The sequence below is a fragment of the Alternaria ventricosa genome (genome assembly GCF_023758065.1).
Source record: "Alternaria ventricosa strain BMP 2768 chromosome Unknown scaffold_1, whole genome shotgun sequence".
Classification (NCBI taxonomy): Eukaryota; Fungi; Ascomycota; class Dothideomycetes; order Pleosporales; family Pleosporaceae; genus Alternaria; species Alternaria ventricosa.
In genome coordinates this window covers 1,390,776-1,411,290 of record NW_026055681.1, presented here as the reverse complement: position 1 = coordinate 1,411,290, position 20,515 = coordinate 1,390,776, and the positions used below count along the sequence as shown (strand labels likewise).

The window sequence follows — 20,515 nt, the reverse complement described above, 5'->3', positions numbered from 1 at the left end:
TGCATCAACGTGGCTCCTGTAGGAACAGTCTCACACCTTACATTGTCGCTTTTCTCCAATGCGCCCACTCGGCAGTCTTCCAGGCCTGCGTCAGTGGCTGATGCGCATGACAGCGTTGTCCAGGCCCTTGATTCGTTGCGAGTCGCAAACGAGATAACCACGATCCCAAACGCGTTGTTTTGATTCGAGGGATATTAGGTGCTTTGCTTCTACCATTTCAGCCGGAGGATGCGATCGCGATTGCGCGCGTAGCCTTGCCAATGCAGAGCGGCGGGTGGGAGATCTCGCGCTGGCTGACTGCTGCTTTACAGGTACCGGGCTGTGGGAAGCGAGCTGTGGAGACGGCGCCGAATTGTGCTGGCCAGATCTCCATCAAGTGCAAGCTTGGCCTGTCTATCCTGAAACACTTGTGGGTGATCAGGAGCTTTTTCTGACCGCATGTATGAAGTCATCGTGGAGCAAAGTGCAAACGTCTTTGTGACAGCGGGCATGAAGACGTTTTTTTCGGCCTCTGTTTTCCGCGGTAATTTGGGTGACAGGTGGGCGCCATCCATGCTCGAGCCACTCGTGCGCCCTCGTGAACGAGAAGCGAACAGGGGCTAGGGAAATTGCTGATCCCGCTTTTTTTCACCCACGCAGAATCTCATCCGAAATCTGGTGACTTCATTATGCATGATAGATTCACATATGATCGCAATACGGGGCTTCTCCTTCAGATTTGCATTGTTGACGGTCCGATAGTAAAGCCGACTTTTGTGAAGACATGGTACCATCTTAGTAGTTCTTGTTGCGCGGGATTTGGATCTGGGATCGGTAGTCCTCCCGATGGTCTAGCGCGTGGATGCGTACCAAACATGCACCATCTCGTTTTTGGCGCTCACGAGACCCGATCCTACCTTCCAGGAATGCATAAGTGTACTCATTTTGTGAAGCTAGACTGCTTCGCACAACCCCTCGATCTAGCACAAATCGCAATACCTAACCTCCACGTAACAGCATTGACAATTCTCCTAGTCTGCTTGATGCCCAGATGGGACTTGCCGTAATGCGCAGAGTGCGCAAGACTAGCGACTCCCATAGGCCCATCCAGAGCGTCATTTCATCGCTGTTTCAGCGCAGTGGCTGTGCGAGTTCACCATTGCTTCTGTGTCATCGGAGGCGTTCCGTCTGGCAATGGGGCTGCAGAGTCAGATTAAGCAAAAGTACACAGTAGCCAGCATACGCTAGGATCTGCAAACTACGGCTGATATGCTTACCCTACGGCAGAAGCGGGGTACCAACAATCTAGATTGCAGAGAGTGTTGATATGTCGCCGAGTCTCCTGGAATTGGAATTGCGCTTGCTGCAAGTGAGGCAGGCTGGCATGTGAATTGATCAACGTCGTTGCGAGGGGTACGTAACACCTATCTGTGGCGGTGCAAACTCCTTCGGAATGCGTCTCGGTACACTTGCGTCAAGATGCACCACTTGGGCATTGACTAACCTCTTTGATGCCTTATAAGACGGGGAAAGAAAAATGCTCCATACATATGTCGGCCGTGAGTCACAGTTCGTCCATGTGCGCATGACACCTGCGTCAGCTGGTCGGACGTGTTACACCATGTGGCACATACCAGCGTTCCCGAAGCTGTGGCGAAGGAGGGTCCAGCCACAAACACTCGCCACTTCCCGTCTCGCTTGAGTAGACAATATGTCGATCTCCGTGTAGATCCTGCATGCTCATTGGCTGTCACATAACGGTTTTCTCAGGTAGCTTACAGAACCGCTATGATTAGAACGCCTCATTCCAACGTAGTAAAGTGGTCGATCGCTCGGATGCTTATGTATTCGGGTCCGGTTCATGTTGCACCTTCGCTCCGTGACGCGCTTGGAAGGGAGGGTCTTCGGGGTCCGCGATAGGCTCTGCAGCGTTACGAACGGTGGCGAACTTGTTGGAGCACGTCGGCTAGCTTTCCGTTGTGCTAGCGAATGCGAGCTGTTTCTGCCGTTTGAGTACTACGGGCGAAGAAACGGCAGTGCCGGAACACTCTCCTTTGCAATCGTCCGGACGGCAAGCCCAGTTGCTTCCGAAAATACTCAAATATGTATCTTTTCCTTGTATCATCACGCCACACCTGCATGGCGCTTGCTCGGATACTGCAAATGCCCTAGACTATTCGTTGGAGCTGCAATCGGTACGATGGATTGGCGTTTCATAATTGCGATTGAGTGAGGCAGCTACTCAGCAATAGACCTGCGAGTAGATCCGTTCGGTCCGTTCTCATTTGACGCGTCCTCTGTACATGCCAACGCATCTTCTGGACCCTGTTCTTTCGGTCTGACTTATCGTTTTTCTTTGGGTGTACCATGGTCGTGATTCGCGAGGCCTTTCCTGCAGTATGACATCAAGGCTCGGCCGCACAATCCTTTGGGTCGGGTCCCTGTGCTATCGGTATCGGCTACCATACCCACACTTCCCGCCAGCCCCCTCAATTACTCGCGTGGCAGGGGGCCCCGCCCAATCGCTGACAGGTGTACCAAACACCGTGTCAACATTGTCGAACTCTATGTTTTGCAAAGCGAAACCGATGGTAATCATCGTGATAGCCCGTTCATGAATGTGTCAATTGTTACTCGCGCAAGCCACCCGTTGTTCAGAGCCCCTGTTTGGATAACAGTGTGCGTAATCTCCGGAGACAATAGCGTGTCGGATGCTTGTTGTGCGCCAAGACAGTGAAATATCACTCGACGGGTCAGACATGGAGAAATCTGCCGTAATGGTGACGGTCGGAACAAGGTTTCTAACTTGGGAGGCGGACGGGGGGAATGTAACGATCATCGCTATGTCACAACGTCAGTGGAGATGGTCCGCGGCGAGCGGCCCTGCTTCGGTCAGCCAGGGTAAGAACGTGGACCTGGCGAAAATTGTACAGGGAAGAGATGTCGAAAGATCGCGAGCGAAAACTTCAGAGCGAAAAGGTTTGATTAGGCTCGCAGAGGATATTGGGCATGCACACTGTAGTGGACAGAGTTGCCATCCTCGATGTATGTAGTAAAGAAATTACAGTCCGAACACTCCTCCCTCGTGTCGCGCGTGTATCTCGCTGTGTCTTCATGATAGATCGTTGCTTTGCAATCTTAGCCGCTTGAAAGGTGAAATGGTAGTGGTATAATGGGTATCGTCGTCGCACCGGAAAGAAGAAGAATAGAAGGTATCAACAAAAGAAATGCAGCAAACGCTCCCAATGGACGCGTGGTATCGAAAGGCGTTGAACGCCAGGCGGTAAAATCGAATCAAGTGATGCTAGTTCAGAAGCACCGGCAGCCCATGGAGACCAATGCAAAGCTCCAGGATACGAATAGTAAAGGGTCGTGACAATCGGTGCAGTACCGAAAACAGGGTATCAATGTTGAAGGAACGGCGTCTCGCAGGCGAGCAGTAGGCATAAAAGCCTAGAAGAGAAGGCGAAGTTCGTAACCGGTCGAATGAACGTTTTCCGTGACGCTGATGTCGCCATCAACTTGAATGTCGGTAGGACCTGCGTCCCATTCGCGCTTCATGGCATGCACCGGCGGTGTGCCAATCTCGTGGAATTCAGCAGTCATATCCTGTTGCTCGGGTATTCTGTTGACGGCATCGTCGTCCATCAAAATTTGCAGACCCTTCTGGTTGACGCGGATAGTCCGTGTGACCTTGGTTGGCTCGATCTTGATCTTCATTGCGATGCTTGCAACGAGCTCCTTTACAGTACGCTCCATCAGGTAGACTGCGCGGAAGTAGTTGTCGTCGGGTTGCCGACCAGCGAGCCGCGGTTGAACGAAGAAGCAGGCGACGGGCTTCAGCATCGGCTCTGGAGGCGGTTGGTAGGTTTGATCAACCCCAAGGGCTTCAATCCATCCAGACAGTGCGTGGTCATCAGAATATGGCCGTTGAACCTTGGTTGGAACGTCTGCGCCGCCTTGGATGCCGTGCATCCCTTTGAGATCCCCTGTGGCCGTCTGTGGCATGCTGCGCCATTCATTGGAGGACATACGCGATGGTGGCTGGTAGGGCGCCGGGCGCTGGAAGGAGGTAGTCCGGCGCTTCTCGGAATGGAGAGACTGAGAGCTGGGGGTTGGCGACACAACAGACGATGCTGCTGTCTGCGACTCGGGAGCCTCCCACATAGGCGCGTCTACGTTGGTGTCGAGCTTGGAGAGTTCTTGAGGAGTAGCGCCGAGGATCACTGGGTGAAGGTCTGGATCGTCCTGGTCCTCGCCCTTGAGGTATAGGACACTGACAGGCCTGGTAGAGCTGAACATGTCTTGGAGCGAGGCAAGCTTGATGTGAAGGTCTTCTTCAGCGGGTGCGCGGCCTCCTTGGTTGTCGCTTGTCGAAGACATGGACCAGGTCCTCTTGTGTTTCGGTACCTTCCCGGGTCGTTGGCTCATGCTGCCCTTGGAGATTGATCCACTGCGTTTCCGCTTGCCAAAGTCCTTCATGCCAGACTCAACCTGTGCGATCTGCTGCTTTAGCTTGTCGATGGTCTTTTTGACGTGGGCAACATCGTTGGAGAGCTTTCTTTCGGCACCGTGGTCGCGGAAGAGCTTGACTTTACAGTAGCAGAGCTCACCATCTGGCTTTTGGGGCGACGATCCAGTGGCTTCTGTGACCATTTCGGTCTTCGCGCATAGCCGGACGGGAATGCCCTTGACGCCCTTGGAATGGCTGAAATCGGTGGAGAGAAAGTTGAAACGCACGGCCAAGGAGCACTCGGGTGAGGAGTTGTGGGTTGGTGTCCAGGTGACCACGAAGCCATCGAACGAGGAAGATTCGAGTTCAACCCTGGGTCGTCCTTGGATCTCACCGCCGCTGACTTGGCTGGGGTCCACAAACTCAACTGCTTGAAGCCGCCCACCACGCTGGTGAGCCTCGTTGGTTCCGCGGCCCTCCTTCCACAGTTGCCAGCAGGATGCCGGTCGCTGGCGCTGCTGTTCATCTTCGAACGAAATGCGGATGAAAGTCCTGTACTTGGTCGATGGAGACGGTGCTTGCGTAGGTGCCGTGTCTACCAAGGAGATGGAATAGGCCTGTCCCTTGTTCAGGTAGGTCACAGGGACTTCGTCTGATTGCTTAATCATGGCCGTTGGAGCATTCAGAGTAACATGGTAGCGGAAGCTGGAAAAGTCAGTATGATAATGGCGTGATGCAGATGGGGTGACTGACTTTTGATTGGGTGGAGGGGGTGCTGGTGCGACTGCAGCCGCCATGCCGTCGTATGAATGGGGTGCATAACCGATCAGAGGCGACTGCTCTTGCATCTCGACTTCGGGAACCATGTTGTCCATGGACGAGTCCTGGTGGGTTTGCGTCATGTTGCCCTGGTCGAATGCAGAAGGCTGGTGCGTGAACTGGTGCGGTGCAAATGACTGGGAATGCTGCGGCTGCATGCCAAAGGGATTGACATTCTGGAAGTGATGCGACCCCAGGGCGTGGGGATTGAAGCCATGGAGATGGTTGGCAGGCGCGACCTGGCCAGCGTGCAGCGCACCTTCCGAAGTGGGAAGCGAGAGGGGAGTTCCTAGGCCAAAACTGAAGCCGGGCGTGTGGAGGTCGCCGGCCTGGCTGTGGTAGAGCGTGTTGGTGCCGCCGGGCGTTGGGGTGTAGTAGCCCGGCGGTTGGTTTGCGAAAGAGGTGAATGCGAAGCTGTTGGGGTCGAGCAGTGACGGAGTGAACCTCCACGGCTCATTGTTCCCGCGCGGAGTGGGATCCTGGTCCTTGATGTCCTCATGGTCGAGGTGGCTGGAAAACATGGAGTTAGCAAAATGTTGGGTGCAGGTGCAAATTGGGCGTCGGCGTTGTTGACGTTGGTGATGGTGCCGAGTGACATGGGATGGGGGGATCTCGGAAAGACGTACCGGGAGGGGTGCGCGACATCAAGCGCATCTGCGAGCGTGTGGCCGGGCGGCCCAGCAATCGAGTGCGAACGCTGCTGCAGATGGGGGAACGTGGCCTTGAAGTCCTCGAGGAGCTTTCCGTCGGGTTTTTGGCTGTTGAGTCTGCGCAAGTCAGTATGTACTTGATGACATGGGACGCGACGCGCGCAAATCACATGCGGGCTTGGGCGCGGGCGGGACGACGTACCTATTTCGAAACATGGCATCGGACACACTCGCGGAGTTAGGTGCTGAGGACTTGGAATTGCATCGGGCGGTCGATGGGATAAGGTAGCAGTGAGTAGCAGGCGTGCGGCGGCCCTGGGGTTATGATAAACGGAGCGCAGCTGCCACGAGAAAGACGAGCCTTTGGGGTCAAGCCACAGATGTCCAGGGCCGGTGGTCAGACGTCTTTTAGCTGGTCACTAGCGAGCAGAGCATCCACAGGGCCTGACGGAATTGCTCGAGGGCCGCGCGTGGGCATGGGTGGAGCGTCGGGTCTAGGCACACTGCTCTAACGCTACGGTTTTGCATGGCCCTAGGCGGCTTTGGTCCGCCGCCCTACTCTGTGCGCGACATGCTGCCAGACTGATCACCCACCGCCCGTCCTGCACAGCCACAACCCTACGGCAGACGCGAGCCGGCCAGAAGCCCTCACGGCCGCATGGGGTGCTGATAGTCGCTGCATCTGTCGCCATCCCGCACTCCAAGCGCACATCCGCCCATGGATGCTGGATCGCGCGGACCCAGCCCGATGTTTCTCGAACCCACTGCAGTTGCTACACCAGTGCGAGGCGCTCGTGCGCGGCTCCAGTGGCTTGATGAGTATTCCGTGCCCTGCCCGCAATTTGCTCGTCGCGACAGACGCTGCTCGCACACTATGCCCCCTTTGTCCTGCGAGACTGTTGCGGCGCCTACGGTGTGCGTTGGCGCCTCAATGCGAAATGACATATGCCGGCCAGCTCCCGTTTCCACTTGTGTCCCGAGACTGCAAAGCCCTGGTCTCGCTCCTGTATTCCACGCGGCAGACGTCTCTGCCGCTGCTCGCCCTACCATTCCAGTCTACTGCCGGCCGCCTTCCCCTGCGTTCGAGCTACGGATCAGAGACGAGGATGCCACCCCGCCAATTCGTCAAAGTCTATCGCCCAGGCCAATCCCACTGACGCCCGTTGGCCCTGTATCGCTTGCGCTTACTCGGAAGACTTAATTCTTAACGTTATTTCACTACCTGTCAGGCCGAGATTAAGGAGTGGTTAGCGGGCGTTATCCCGAACGCGTTTCTATCCACCGACTGAACCATCAACGGCTTTCGTCATCGCCAGGCGCTTGGGCTTTGCATCTGGAGCCGTAAACGCATTGCAGCCACAAGAGTGAACGTCACTGCCTTATGCAGTTACACCAACCGCACTGCTGGCTGTTGCATGCAATGCTAGTCCGCCATGGCCAATCGCACCGCTGGGGAAGCCTCGTCCGGTAGGTCCAACGGAGGATTCCACTGACGCAGCGATCCTTGTGTAAAAATAAGTGTGGCAACATTTACAGACGGTGATCGACAACGGGAACTCTCGACGAATAACAGCCCTCGCGCATTATCAGGTGGAAGATACCTTTCAGTCAACTCGGCAATGATCGCCCGACTGTGGCACATCTTCGCACTCGCCACACCCAACGCCACACCTCGCTGATCACGCCTTAGAAGAGAGCAGATAGCGAACGACGCGTAGGCTTGCAGAATGGAAGGAGCTGGAAAGGCCTTGTTCATGACTAGATGTTGCGATTAGATTCCAACAAGTTCAGAGTCCAGCCTGGTAGTGCAGTGCTCTGGCGTAGTGTCAATAGCCGTACCTCCTGAGCGATGCATTGGCCATAAACAATCTAGAGTGAGGTCACCTCCGTACAACCGCGTCCGGATAGGTTCATCTCTCGACGCCGCCTTGTCATTGTGACAGCGCTTTGCGGGAGGAGCAGCAGTTGCATCGTCTGATGTGAGCTGCCAGTTTAGCCATAGGTTGTCATCTCGCTAATTGACGCGACTAATTTTGGTTATTACGTGAAAAGCACTGCAATCTTAGACTGACACAAACTCCATCATCACAAGGCTGGGACGCACGTGTTTGACAATAACCGTCGAATTGTTCTCTTTCAAGCATACGGGATTTAGCATAACCCCACCTTCTGTTGTGACGGTGTGAACGCTCCGGTCGGGACATTTCATAGTGAATCAATTATCCTTTCTGACGTTGGCGATTAGAATGCGTGGTACCGCACCATGTCTGACAGTCGAATCAAACTCAAACCGACGCGCTGAGTAACCGGCATGAAACACCAATCGCTGCCCAATTTGCCCAACATAACTCTAACATCTCGATCACGAGTATATCAGACCTCCATTCATCAAACCGATGACGTTTTCTTTGGGACATCATCGCCCGGCCTTACCGAACCTTGTGAATTGTTCACTCGCGGAAGCGAAAGCATCGGACTACCTCGAGCTGACCAGTGACGATGATTGACTTGCATCACTTGCAGCCCTCGCTGCTGCAACAGCCGTTATCGTGTTACGCAGTCCTGTGACACTATGTTGGTTCCTCAATACCGACGGAGAGTCTGGCATACGCAGGCTGTTGATCGAACTCTTCCTGCTCTGAAGCTCCGGTCGCATGCTTCCGATCGAATTTTCGCGGAATGCCGTAATAACACTTGAGCTAGACCCACGGCGACTGTCCTGAGGCCTGGCATAGACCGACTGGATGCTCGAAGCGGAATCTGCTCGACGGCTACGACCCAAGGTTTGCACAGGGCTGGGAATCTTTGAATGCTTGCCCAAGTCCGCACCCAGAGTTTGGGACGATGAAGTCGATCTGATTGATCGCGTATCAAGCGCCGGGCGTCCAGTACGCATGAGAAGGGGGGTATCTGAATTGTCAGACCCGCTCTCATTGGCCTCCCCATCAAGCGCTCTGAACTCCTCTGTGAGTGCTCCAAGCTGGTCAGCCCCAGGCTCGAAAGAAAACTGTCGGCGATGCTTTTGGGTTGTATTGAGTTGGGGTTGCGACTGAAATTTTCGGAGGACATTCCTCGGCGCAAGGCCTTGGTCGAAAGACTCGTATATTCCATTGTCAGAGCTGATTTCTTTACGTGGGATGCGGGCATCATTCTCTTCGACATGTGCTGTCAACTTCTCTGCCGATCTAGTCTGCGAGAACAGCATCATGAGACCATGATTGAAGCTGTTCACCTCTAGACCTCGACGTCTTGCGACGAGTGTACCGAGTGCCCGGAGAGCGATAAGAGCTTCGCATTCGGTGGCCGGCTCCATGCCGGTGTGCTCCAGAATCGTCATCTCGTCAGGCAAAGGGTCGCCAGATCCTCCCGAGAAGCCAGAAGCGACAGAACTAGTAAAGGATCGAGAAGGCCTTGTCTTCTGAATAGCAATGAGATTGAGCTCGCTCTGGACTTTGCGCGACAATGTCAAATTCTTGCTAGTCTGCGGTGGATTGCCTACAGGCAACTCTTCCATGTCGTTGGTGAACTGCGTCGATAGGACGGCCATCTTTCCAGAGGGAGACGACGGCCGGTTCAGAAGCGCTATCCAAAGTTAACAAGTGATACGTGTAACACACTCTTGGGACGACTCACCTCTCTGACTCATCAATTTGATCTCTTGGTCAAGTTGCGCGTAAGAGAGGAGGTCGTATTTTGGCGGGAAACTGTCGTGCGAGATGGTCTTCCTATGACGTCGCACAATACTGTCTTGACGAGCCTGTATGAGTCTTCTATCTGTTAGTAAAGGGAGAGCAAAGGATTGGGCACTACCTAGGTACTCACCCAGTCATGCCACTGGCCCCACGAGCTATGAGTAGCTCCAAGCGCCGTATCTCCGCTCCATAGCGATCTCTTGAGCGTGTCCAGTGCTCTTCGGCCTTTTTCCAATCCTTGAGTGTCTCCTCCAACATTATACTGAGGCACTCCTTCTGCTCTCGCACCTTGCGGTAGTCCTCAAACACACGGAAAAGGCCGCTGTTGTGCTCCATAGGTATTGGCCAGGAAGCTGTTACCATATGCGATCGGACAGAGGTTACAACGTCGAGCGGATCTATGTAGGTCTGAAAGGGCGGTGGTGCATCTTCACCCCATGGCGCAGAAAACGCGAACTCGGGCTCTTTGGCTGTCTCTTTGAAGTTGGCGAAGAGCGATGTGTAGCGAGCGAGCTTGGGCTTCGAGTCTCGACGTAGAGCCGGGGTATCTGAGCGTTCACTTGGGGCGTCATCTGCGTCGTCGGCGATAGGCGTGGTGTGCGCACCGCCTACAGGAGTCTGTGGTCTGCTGCTCTGCCGTGTCTTCCGCCAGCTGAGTTGAAGGCGGCGGTCGCTCGTATCGTCGAGGCCTGCAGGACTGTCGACGTCAATCTTGAGCGGGGTAGATGTTCTCGGGGGCTTCTTTGGCTGCTTGCTGTGTCCCAAGCGCCAGCTTTTGTTGTCGGGCATATTCTCGTCGTCGTCCTTTGCGAGCTCTCTCGATAGATGCGTAGCGACAGAGAGCCCAGGCAGCTGAGATACGAAAATATCCATAGTTTCTGTGGGTCGTGGTTGCCAGTTAGGTGAGATTGTGCGGGGCGACTGTCGAACAGAAGGGTAGGAGTTGTTGACTGGGAAGGCGCCATCGTCCACCACCAGCTCTCACCTTCACCTCCGCTTCCGGCTATCAGCATGACGCGCTCTCACCACTAATGACGGCTATGGACGGCTGATTGCTGAGCTCCAGTGTCATCTTGATAGAAGGCAGGCGCGACCTCGCCCGCTTTCACTGCTCGAAGATGGGAGCTCTTCGCTCTTTCCTCACCCTCTTGTCACCTGCAGCGTCTGGACCTTTCCATTAGGTCACCGAAACTTTGATCAGAGGCAGTTACGCATCGATGATGCTAGATACCTAGGTAGAATCGAATCACGATAGCGTTGGGAAGTCGCGTTTTCTGGGGACGGAAGGAGCATGTCTTGTACTTGACCAGCGAAAGCTTCCACTGTAGTTAAAAACTGTGTACAGCTATACAACATAGATATTGTCGCACTCGCAACTTGATAGAATCCAGATACGAGACGGGGAAACTGCGAAGAATACCAGGGATCAAATATGCCGTCCACGAAGCGCCGGTAGTCAAAAAGAGCGGTCTCACAGACCGGGAACAGAGCCTCTTCTCTCGAACTACGTGAAGTTCATGGTTAAAAGTCGCAGAAACGTCATGTTATTGTCAGAGGGCAATCCTCACAATATGTCTGAAGTCCGCGGCGAAGCGAAGTGTCCACAAACGGCTAGCGCCAGCTGACCCGATCAACACATCCGACAGTCACGGACGAACGACCATCATTGCACCAACAATGACAAGTTCTGCCCCAGGCTTACGCGTATCGACGTTTTGAAAAGAGCGCAGGTCAACAGATAGTACTTGGCGGCTTGTCGCATCGCATTGTGATCTCTGAGATCGTTGCCAAGGGAAGTGCTCTTCCGAGTTTCGGCTGAGTTTGAGTACCGTTTCATCTCACTACAACCGCTCTGCATCACGGTGCTTATACGGTACTACACTACCTTAACGAGCCTATTGATCAAGGCAGCAAGGTGGACGTTGTTGCAGGCTGGATGCCTTCCTGGATGATGCTGAAGTCTGCTTTTGTGACCACGACGAAAGACAACTTTACATGATACGGTTGAAGTCGATACTACACGTTCCATTGCATCATCGTCATACCCTATAAAGATCTGAGTACAGAAGCCGCGCGTCTCCCGTTCTTTGGGAAAGCATCGACACCTCTCCGACATTTTTGACACACTTCAACACACCTCATCCCCGGCCGTGCCCTTCCCGCAGAACCAGACCGCTCCACTCCCCGCCGTTGCTATGGAGCAGATCGTACTCCTTTCGCTAATACAGTACCAAGAAACAGGCAGGAAAGTCTAGACTCCGGTTTCAGCCTTCTCAGCGCGAGGCACAAAGTAAGGTACCAGGATGACTTTGTGATTGACAACGGCGCCTGATGACGACGACGGCGGTGTGCCTGTATGTCAGATGCGCCGTGGCTGGCAGGCTATAAGTTGGAAGTATCCTCAGGCTAGTAGACGCTTTCCTTACTTCAAGCTCACCATCAAGTCAACTTCTTCAAGTCAATCTTCTTGTTTTCCAACCTTTCTATACGTTCACTCTTTGTCGCCGGGCGACTTTACCACGTTTACAACTACCATCTACGCTTCTTCTACATCTACTCTCCGAGTTCAATAATCACCTAAACACTATTTCAAAATGAAGTTCTCCGCTGTCGTCGCTACCATCTTCTCCATGGCCGCTTTCGCCATGGCTGCACCTGTCGCCAACGAGGGTATGTTTTCTTTCTAAATCGATGACCAGGAGCAGTTACTGACAAGATGAATAGAAGTTGCCGCCCGTCAGAACCATGGCATGTGTGTCAAGGGCACCACCGCTGGTGTCGAGCAGATCGAGGGCTGCTAGAGAGTTATACCCATGAGAGGATGTAGAAGACGGAGGAGCAAGATTACCACGAGTTGTGACTGGAGGAGAAGGAATTGGAGGATACAATGACCATCGCAGAACGGCGGTGCCGAAACGATGTAGAAGCGTCCGTTCTGGTTGCGTTCAAGTAATACAAGACAATTGACAAAGCATCACGGTGTGATGGGCTTGAATCACTGTCCACGTTCCATGTACTCTTTCCCACTAGTCAGACGTAATGGCACGCGCCTTTGGTGCTACGGATTCCCAATCCATGTGGCAATGATATAAAACGAGTGATCTAGAACCACTAGTTCGTCGGTAGCCTCGCGTGGGCCTTGCAGACAACGTTTCTGCCTGAGCAGCGTTGATAGTGAACGCCACCAGCAAAGGAAGTCGAACATTACCCCTCACTTCAACAATACAGACTGTGAAGAAGAACAAAAATGCGTAATTAAGTAAGTCCAACATAACCACATCGCTACATAGGTATATAAACGCTTGAACGCTTCCAAGAAAAAATGCAAGATGGAAATGCCAACAATATGCTCGTCAGGCAATATGCAGCACCATTACTGCCTTAGGGGTATGCACTCTCACTCTGCTGCTTCTTCTCCTTCTCCTTCTCAGCATTCTTACCCGGTCTGAAAGCATCTAGACTGATCCTCCTCCGGTCCCTTTCCCTGCCCTCATCTGCACCGCTAGACTCGGCCTCGCTTTCTCTTTCCTTCTCCTTCTGCTTCTTCTTTTCCACTTCTTTGATAGCTTCTCCGGTCAATTCTTGTCTGTTCATGCGTTCTACTACGTCCTTCTTCCTCGTCCGCTTGTCGCCGAGCCAAATCAGTAAACCGGCTGTGGCATTGCAGGCGATAGAGCAGCAGAGAATGACAGTCGTGATAGCAAAGGGGCGATGCTTGTAGTAGATACCCCACGTGCAAGCGCCGAGGGAGATCTGGAGTAGAGAGTGGCAGTCAAGAAGTACGACGATGGCGACCAGAAAGCGGAGAGGGAAGGCGTAATGGGTCTCAGTCTCATGGGGCTTGTAGAAGGAATGTGATTTGCAAAATTTGGCCTGGTGGTGCTCGAGCTTCTCTTGTTGCTTGGGCGTCAACACGGTGAATTCCCATTGTTTCTCGGGGTCGGCTGGGTCTATAGCGCGTGGTCCAGATACGGGAGCGTGTTCGGCAGGGAGGTCGTTGTGGTCGGTGAGGTCGGGAAGCATCTCCTTCTTACGGCGAGACCATGTGAAATGGTGGTAGTGAGCAATGTAGATCATGTGGTATGTGTCGACACAGCGGAAGGGTGCTAGGCCGTCTCCTACGACAGCGAAGAGAGCAACAAGGACACTGTCAATGACGTGAACTACGTAGATCTGCTGTCCACCGACATTGGCCCAGCCGATGAGGAAGAGCACCCAGGCCAAACCGAATGCGGTGATCAGGAAGGCGTATAGGGTGACTAGGAAGCCAAGTGCTGTAGATAGTCAGTAATAGTTGAGAGTAGAGTGATATAGATACTTACGTCTCCTGACATACATGCCGAATCCCTTGAGCGAGCGCTTCATCTTCGAGCGTCTTGAGTGGAGCATGTGCCGTACGTGGTCGTTCACCTCTTTCTTGTCCTCGACGCTCCACCCAGACAAGTCAGTATCCTCAGGAAGGACAGCGAAGCGCGACTCAGTAAGCTGCGAATCTATCGTCATCATGGTGGCCGTCGTGGTCTCAGTCGCCGAGCGCTGGAATCTGGGAGCCGCCTGGGCCGCTTGAGCTTCTGCCTCCGCCTCGGCCTGAGCAGCGCGAGCGGGCTCCAGTATGCGGTTAATCTCTTCCAGACTCTCGGTCTCGCTCTTCCGTCGCTTTAGGTTGTAAGTGGGCCGGCGGTTGAGCCATGGTAGATTGGGGATGAAGAGCGAGTTTTGCATGTTTGTCAAGGAAGTAAGCGTCGCAACTTCGGGGTCGATGGTGTCGAGGACATCGACCATGCCTGAAGTGTAGTTGGACGACATATCGTCTTCTGGAGCAGCTGCCGCATGGGCGCTTGTCGTCGGCGACTTCTCCTCCTCCTTAGTGCCCCAAAAGGGTATCCTGGTCTGTATCGCGCTCTTGACCTTCCGTAGTCGACTTCTGTCCGGCTCTGGATTGTTGAGGGTACTCTGGCTCCCGTTCGCGGAGGAAAACTGTCCCAGCTCTTGCTCCTCGTCCAGCGCAGGCAGGGGCGTGCTCGCTCTTATGATGGAGCCTTGTGGTTGTTGCGCGGACTGTCTTAGGGCGTTGGATGAGGGCATACGCCGTATACCGATACTGGCTTGACGGCCGACTTGCGGTCGTCGTGGGTATTGCTGGGGTTTGGTCGGCGCGGAGCTGCTCCTTGCTCGTTGCGCGGCAAGAGTGCTTGACAAAGGTCAGCATCGCACTCTCCTCATTCACGTGCTTATAGCGTACCTGTAGCTGACATGCGATGCGGGATCGCTTGCCCTGGTGGGCTTGGGGACATGCTGGCCAGCATCGATGGATGACTCTAACGAGGTAGGCGGCTCGATGACAGGTTGTTGTGTTGGCTGATCCTCGGCTGCTCCAAAGTCCTGCGCATTCGTCCCAGGCTCGGCGCTCTGAATTCCTTCGTTGACGGCATGCGTGCTGGAGTTATCGTGGGGTGCCTGAGACTGGTGTGGAGCATGCAGCTCGCCCGTGCCGGAGCCTGAAGATGTCGCGCCGGCACCTCTGGCGCGCGCAATACGCGTCTTCAACCTCTGTAAATCCATGGCGACCACGGAATTGAGGATGGGGAACGCAAACCCCAGGGCAATTCCCGATAAACATGTCTTTATGACTTGGAAACGGCCGTGGCCCAATGCAGTCTGGCGGCTGAGGATTGGCTTTTACAAGCCTGGAATTTTGTCTTGGGGGACGTCATATTGCGCCGCAACCACTACCACCCCCTTTCCCCCAAGACGACTCGCATCGCGCGCGCGAGTAACGTTCGTGGGGACGGTCCACTAACGCCATTCAGTGTTTGGACTACAGAGGTTAACGAGCGACTGTAAGGATCTCACGAAACGTATAGCATGTAGGGCGAGGCCGTTAGGGAGACATGCTCCAGGGAGCGACCTCGACTCCCCAGATCTGAAACTCCGGTTGGCACCCTTGCAATGATCGTTTTCGCTTACGGAAAACCGGATCCTGGGTGTCACATGCACACTGACGCTATCACGTGGCTATGTCTCGCGAGTCGTGCATGTGTTCTGGCCGTAGCAACTACGAAATATCAATTGTTTTCGAGCACTGATATCGTTCTCATGCTCAACTGTATTGACCTAAGAGGTTGCGGGATGATGCAGGGTCCTTTTAGTCGCACTGGTAGCTAGCGGCGGCGGGTACCTGACTTAGCGTATCTTCACGTTCCGCCCAGTACCGCTGGTTTGACGCTTGCCGTCTCATCTCAAGTCGCTATGGCTGGTATACTGACATTCTGCTCAGGGCCTTGAATACGCCTGCAGCATGAAGGTCGTACTCTATCTGCCCTCGACAAGTCGAGAACTTTGGTTGAGGTGTTGCTTTTTCACATTCCTTCTAACATCTATGACGACATCTATCCCTCCATGGACCTCAAAGACCGAGAGGGGTCGATCACCACCCTAAGCGCTTATGAATTGTCTTCGAGGTATGTGTCCAAATGATACAACAACGGTCCTTGTTCCTCCTTCAGCGCAGCCGTCGCTAGCTCACTCAAGAACCGTTTGGGCAAATCATCGCACTGGAGTAAACCATGGCGTCCGAGACCGCACCAACTATGAACAAGTAGCTCCCTCATTAGATCCCCAGCTACTGTACCTTCGTAGATAATCTTTATACACTCTGGGCCAGGGTTTGTGTGAACAACGTACCCATAAGATTCACGGAAGGAGATCTGCTCATACAGTGCCTGAGTTGCCAGATTACGGGTGTGTAGATCGAGCAGCAACTCAGCTATCACGTATACGTGGCATATGCTTTCGAGACTTCTTGAGTCATCCTTGAGCGTGATGCGATTTGTATAGACGGTTTCCAAGTAGTGCTCAACATCTTCCGATCTCAGCTCAGGGTTAACTTCGTAGAGGTTGATAGTCTTAGCGTCAGAATTATTCCAGCGGCCACTAAGCGCGTTGGCGAAGAACTTCGATCGCGACGTTATGATGGACTGGTGAACAAAAAGTTCTGAACGCTGAGATTCTGGCCCAACGAGAACTTTGACGAGAGGAGAGGAGATGAACCTGGGATGTTATCAACAGTGGTCTAAATTGATGGGCTGTTAGGACTACATACCCATCGACACCTCGTCTTAGTACTTTGATGGATGTGTCAGACGTTTTCTGTGATTCCGTTGAAGATGCGTCAGAAGTTCTCCGTGGTTGCGTTGACATGGTGTTCGGAGAAAGGTAGCGAGGCCGTTAAGTCAAGTGAAGAGCTCTTTCGTAAGGAAAAGACGAAGATGAGAACAGTTATCAGAGTAAGAGTTGGATAGCGTTTTCTTTGCGAGATCTAGCTTGACAAACTCTCCGATCCTCTCACTAACCGCTCGGCGGTTTGACCACCTGAGGTACAATCTCAACCCAGTAACCCTAATAGCTGTTAGCATGCCATTTCTCTCATGCATTTCCTTCCACTAGTTGGCGTCCACTTACGTCCGGATCCTTAACGAAAGCCAGTTGTTTGAAGACATGCTTGTAGCCATCTGGTACCTTCCCATGCGTCCCGTCCACAGCCTTCGCGGGTAAACCCATCTGCTCTTCTTTCGCCTCACCCAGCGGCTTGATGACCTCATAGCCAAAGCTATTGATCCTCTCCAGTGCTTCAGTGACATCGGGGACTGTGAATCCAATGTGACCGAAGCCGATTCCCGCCGAATTAGAATAGTCATTGCCAGAAGTATACAGCGTAGACGCGTCTGCGGGGATGTGGTACAGCTCTAGTAACCCCTTTGAGGTACCGAGGGTAGACATGCCTGTAAACCTTTCAGTATTTTGTCGGAGTTACGGAGTAAATGTGTGTACTTACCACTATCTCGTGGTCCTAAATAGTAAATGGTAAATGGACCAGCATTGAAGATGAAGACAACGTGCATGCCTAGACAATCACAGTAGAACTTTAAGCTTTTCTCTGGGTCTTTGATACGCGTCATCAGATGATTGAGGCGGTACTCGGAAGTTGATGGTGAGCTGGGCCGTGGAGGAGGAACGATATGCTTGCCGATCTCGTATGGTCCTGATGGATAGTTTTCGTTAGAAGACGCCATGACTGTGTTGTTACAAATACCCTCGTCCAGAGCTTGCGGTTCTTGAGCAACCTCTTCGGCATCTATAAGTACTTATATGGCATTATAGTTCACTAGTCTCAGTAGCCACATGTGGGGCATGTGGGGTAAGTTTGCGGCCCTGAAACCCTAGGAACAGGTGCTGGTTGGATACTGTGCTTCTTCTCTGAATGTTGCACACTGTGTATGCAGCGCGCCTAGAGAAGATGTAGGTTTTGTTCTTGGGAAAAGGGTGGCGCTTTCAGCTACACCCAAAGCACGCGTCACACTAGAATGTGGCGTTGATGAAAAGGAAGAGCATATAGATGTGATTGGAAATACTTTCAGCCGGGAATTCTTCTCGATAAGCCCATCATCCCAGAATGATATCTCGTCGACTACCGGGAAAGCACAGGCGAGGATGTAGGTCAGTCCTTTCGCCGGATTCTGCGCTGCGGACAGACATGACCCCTATGCGCTCCGTCATTCCGTCTCTGGTACGCGTGACCAGAACATAGTCTTTGCATATGACTATGCCCTCGAACAGGTGATGGCAGAGCGAGTAATGTAACTCCTCGTCGACATCACTCGTGACATCCAATAGCCATTCGTGATCCTCAAAACTGCGCTCGCCTGAGCCGGAGATCATCTCAATAGTACCGCGTGCTGCGTACATTGCGTCTTTGTATGTGCTGGTTGGACGATCAAAGATGTGTGAATGTCGACGCCGTTTCATAGGGATGTAGGCGAACCGAAGGTAGAGAACCTCAGCAACTATGCGCAACTGATTGGTGCAATCGAGCGCAAGATCACCATTATTCTCGAAAGCTGTCTTCACCAATTCTTCCGTCAGAGGTTCATCTGTTCCATCAAACTTCACTACATGGAGTTCCACTGGTAGTATATTGTCCCAGGTCAACGGAGATGTGCATGGCCACAGAACAGGAGCAATCCAGCCCGCCCAGGACCAGCTAGGAAAGCCTTCTCGCCGGATAATTTTCGTGAATGTTTCTGGATCGACGACCCAGCATAGTTCCCGGCAAAATGCAGCGTTGAGCTGATGTTTCACATCATCCAACTGGAAGCCATGAGCCCAAAGATGAGACCACATCCTAGACCTAGATTGGATCTCGGTACAGGCATTCATGGTATACGGTATGCCCCAATACTGATAACACGGGTTGTCTTGCGTGGAGAACGACTGGAAGAGACCACGCATTGCGTGTAGAACATCCGATTGATAGCTCAATGCTCGTTTCGTATAGCGCACGATATGCTCGCGGAAAGGATCGTCCCAAGTGCTTCGTATATAGGCACTGCTCCGCCCGATAAACAACCCTGTTGAGCCAGATGACTTCTCCGTGGTGACTGATTCGAAACAGCTCATTGTGTTGCACTCAAAGATAACCTGCTCCTCAGTGAAGATGAGTTGCAGGCGTGAGTAAAACTCCTCTTGATACGTCCTGCACGGTAAGAGTTCATGATCAGTAATGATGCACACGTGTGAACGAGGTAACTCACCAAGCTCTTTGGGACCAGGGTGATTCGCGAATAGGTATTTTGAAGTCGTCTAGCCCTGCTACCCACGTCGTGCCATTCAATTGAATGGAAGGAGGCGTAGTCCGACTTCGACCACCAACACCGGGTAGTCCATGATCCGAGTGATCACCAGCTGCAGCAACGATAGTCACTGCTGCCGCGGAATAGATCAAAGCCATCATAGATAACTGGCTTTGTAGTTGATGCGGATCCGACTGCTGGTCGAAACAATATCTTGGCGGTCATAGTCAGCATATGTCCAACATATTCTTCTGACGTGCATCCTACGCACTTATCGCACCAAAGATATCGGTAGCCAAGCTTAAGGGTGACCTTCATTGCATCCTTGATCGTTTCTGGCAGGTTCAACAAGCTCTCCGTAGCAGTGCTACAGCTAAGGACACTGTCGTGTTTATTGGAAGCTGACGGTTTACCCCAAACGTAGCTAAGTGCAACATACTCGGCACCTGGAGACGCCACGATTATCCTGGATGACCTGCAGTCGATGACTTTGAGTGCAGTTCTTCCTGGAGCCCACAGCTGAGAATTCTTGCCTTGGTGGGAACATGCATCTCCATGGTAGGTCTTGCAGTGTATAATCCACTTTCGTAGCAAAGAGTAGTCAATGAGGTTTTTCGGTAGTGTACGGAATCGCAGGTTCTCTTGTCCGGACTCTGGGAGAATGAAGCGGGAGACAGTGCAATCCTCTGACTGGACGTAGTAGTTCCGGAATGAGAAATCGCGAGGTCCTCCGACTGTTGACGGTCCTTGATAGTCCAAGAGCCGAAAACGGGCTGATTTCCAAACGGTAGATGACGAACGCTTTCCGTGTATTATAGCAGCAAAAAACAGACACAGCGGGCACTTGGAATCGTTCCTCACAACTAGCCTCTCATTGCACACCCCGACTGGGACAGTAAGGCGAGGTGCCAAGTTTTTGCATTGCATGCAAAGAGGAGGAGTTCTCGACTCGCTTGGAAGATCGGGATCGCGTGCAGAGGCAATGGCGTTCATGATGTTGGCGTTTCGGCAGAGGCGGCGTATTATCTACAACGTCTAGAATAGGGAAGCGCGCCCTTATTATATCGAAAGTCCATAGCGATTCTCATGCTATCTGCTGCATGTATGCGTGGCATTGCTGCTCGAAGTGTGGTGGGGTAGGAGGCTCAGTCCCGCGCGTGAACATCGAAGAAGCCCCGAGGCAAGGCCATCAGAACGCGCTAGCAGCCGCCCCGCGTACAAGGGTCCAGCGGCAGTCCAAAGTTTCGAGAAGGAACATTTGCGCCGCCTCCACACCACCACATTACCGTCAAC

General features: G+C 53.0%; 4 protein-coding genes across 4 annotated transcripts; all 4 read right to left on the bottom strand.

The window, feature by feature from the left end:
• Positions 1-3,432: 3,432 nt before the first annotated feature.
• On the bottom strand, positions 3,433-6,117 carry J4E93_000471 (uncharacterized protein; the record flags this gene model as incomplete). The annotated part of the gene is made up of 4 exons (XM_049338431.1): positions 3,433-5,137; positions 5,186-5,761; positions 5,878-6,018; positions 6,104-6,117. The coding sequence occupies 4 exons, from the start codon at positions 6,115-6,117 to the stop codon at positions 3,433-3,435; spliced, it is 2,436 nt and encodes an 811-aa protein (XP_049204316.1).
• A 2,969-nt stretch (positions 6,118-9,086) lies between these two features.
• Positions 9,087-10,466, bottom strand: J4E93_000470 (uncharacterized protein; the record flags this gene model as incomplete). The annotated part of the gene is made up of 4 exons (XM_049338430.1): positions 9,087-9,091; positions 9,148-9,483; positions 9,535-9,668; positions 9,724-10,466. The coding sequence occupies 4 exons, from the start codon at positions 10,464-10,466 to the stop codon at positions 9,087-9,089; spliced, it is 1,218 nt and encodes a 405-aa protein (XP_049204315.1).
• A 2,508-nt stretch (positions 10,467-12,974) lies between these two features.
• J4E93_000469 (uncharacterized protein) lies at positions 12,975-15,155 on the bottom strand (the record flags this gene model as incomplete). Its single annotated transcript, XM_049338429.1, has 3 exons — positions 12,975-13,867; positions 13,916-14,784; positions 14,836-15,155. 3 exons carry the CDS (start codon positions 15,153-15,155, stop codon positions 12,975-12,977), a joined length of 2,082 nt encoding a protein of 693 aa, XP_049204314.1.
• Positions 15,156-16,036: 881 nt separating this feature from the next.
• On the bottom strand, positions 16,037-17,372 carry J4E93_000468 (uncharacterized protein; the record flags this gene model as incomplete). The annotated part of the gene is made up of 2 exons (XM_049338428.1): positions 16,037-16,570; positions 17,055-17,372. 2 exons carry the CDS (start codon positions 17,370-17,372, stop codon positions 16,037-16,039), a joined length of 852 nt encoding a protein of 283 aa, XP_049204313.1.
• Positions 17,373-20,515: the final 3,143 nt, after the last annotated feature.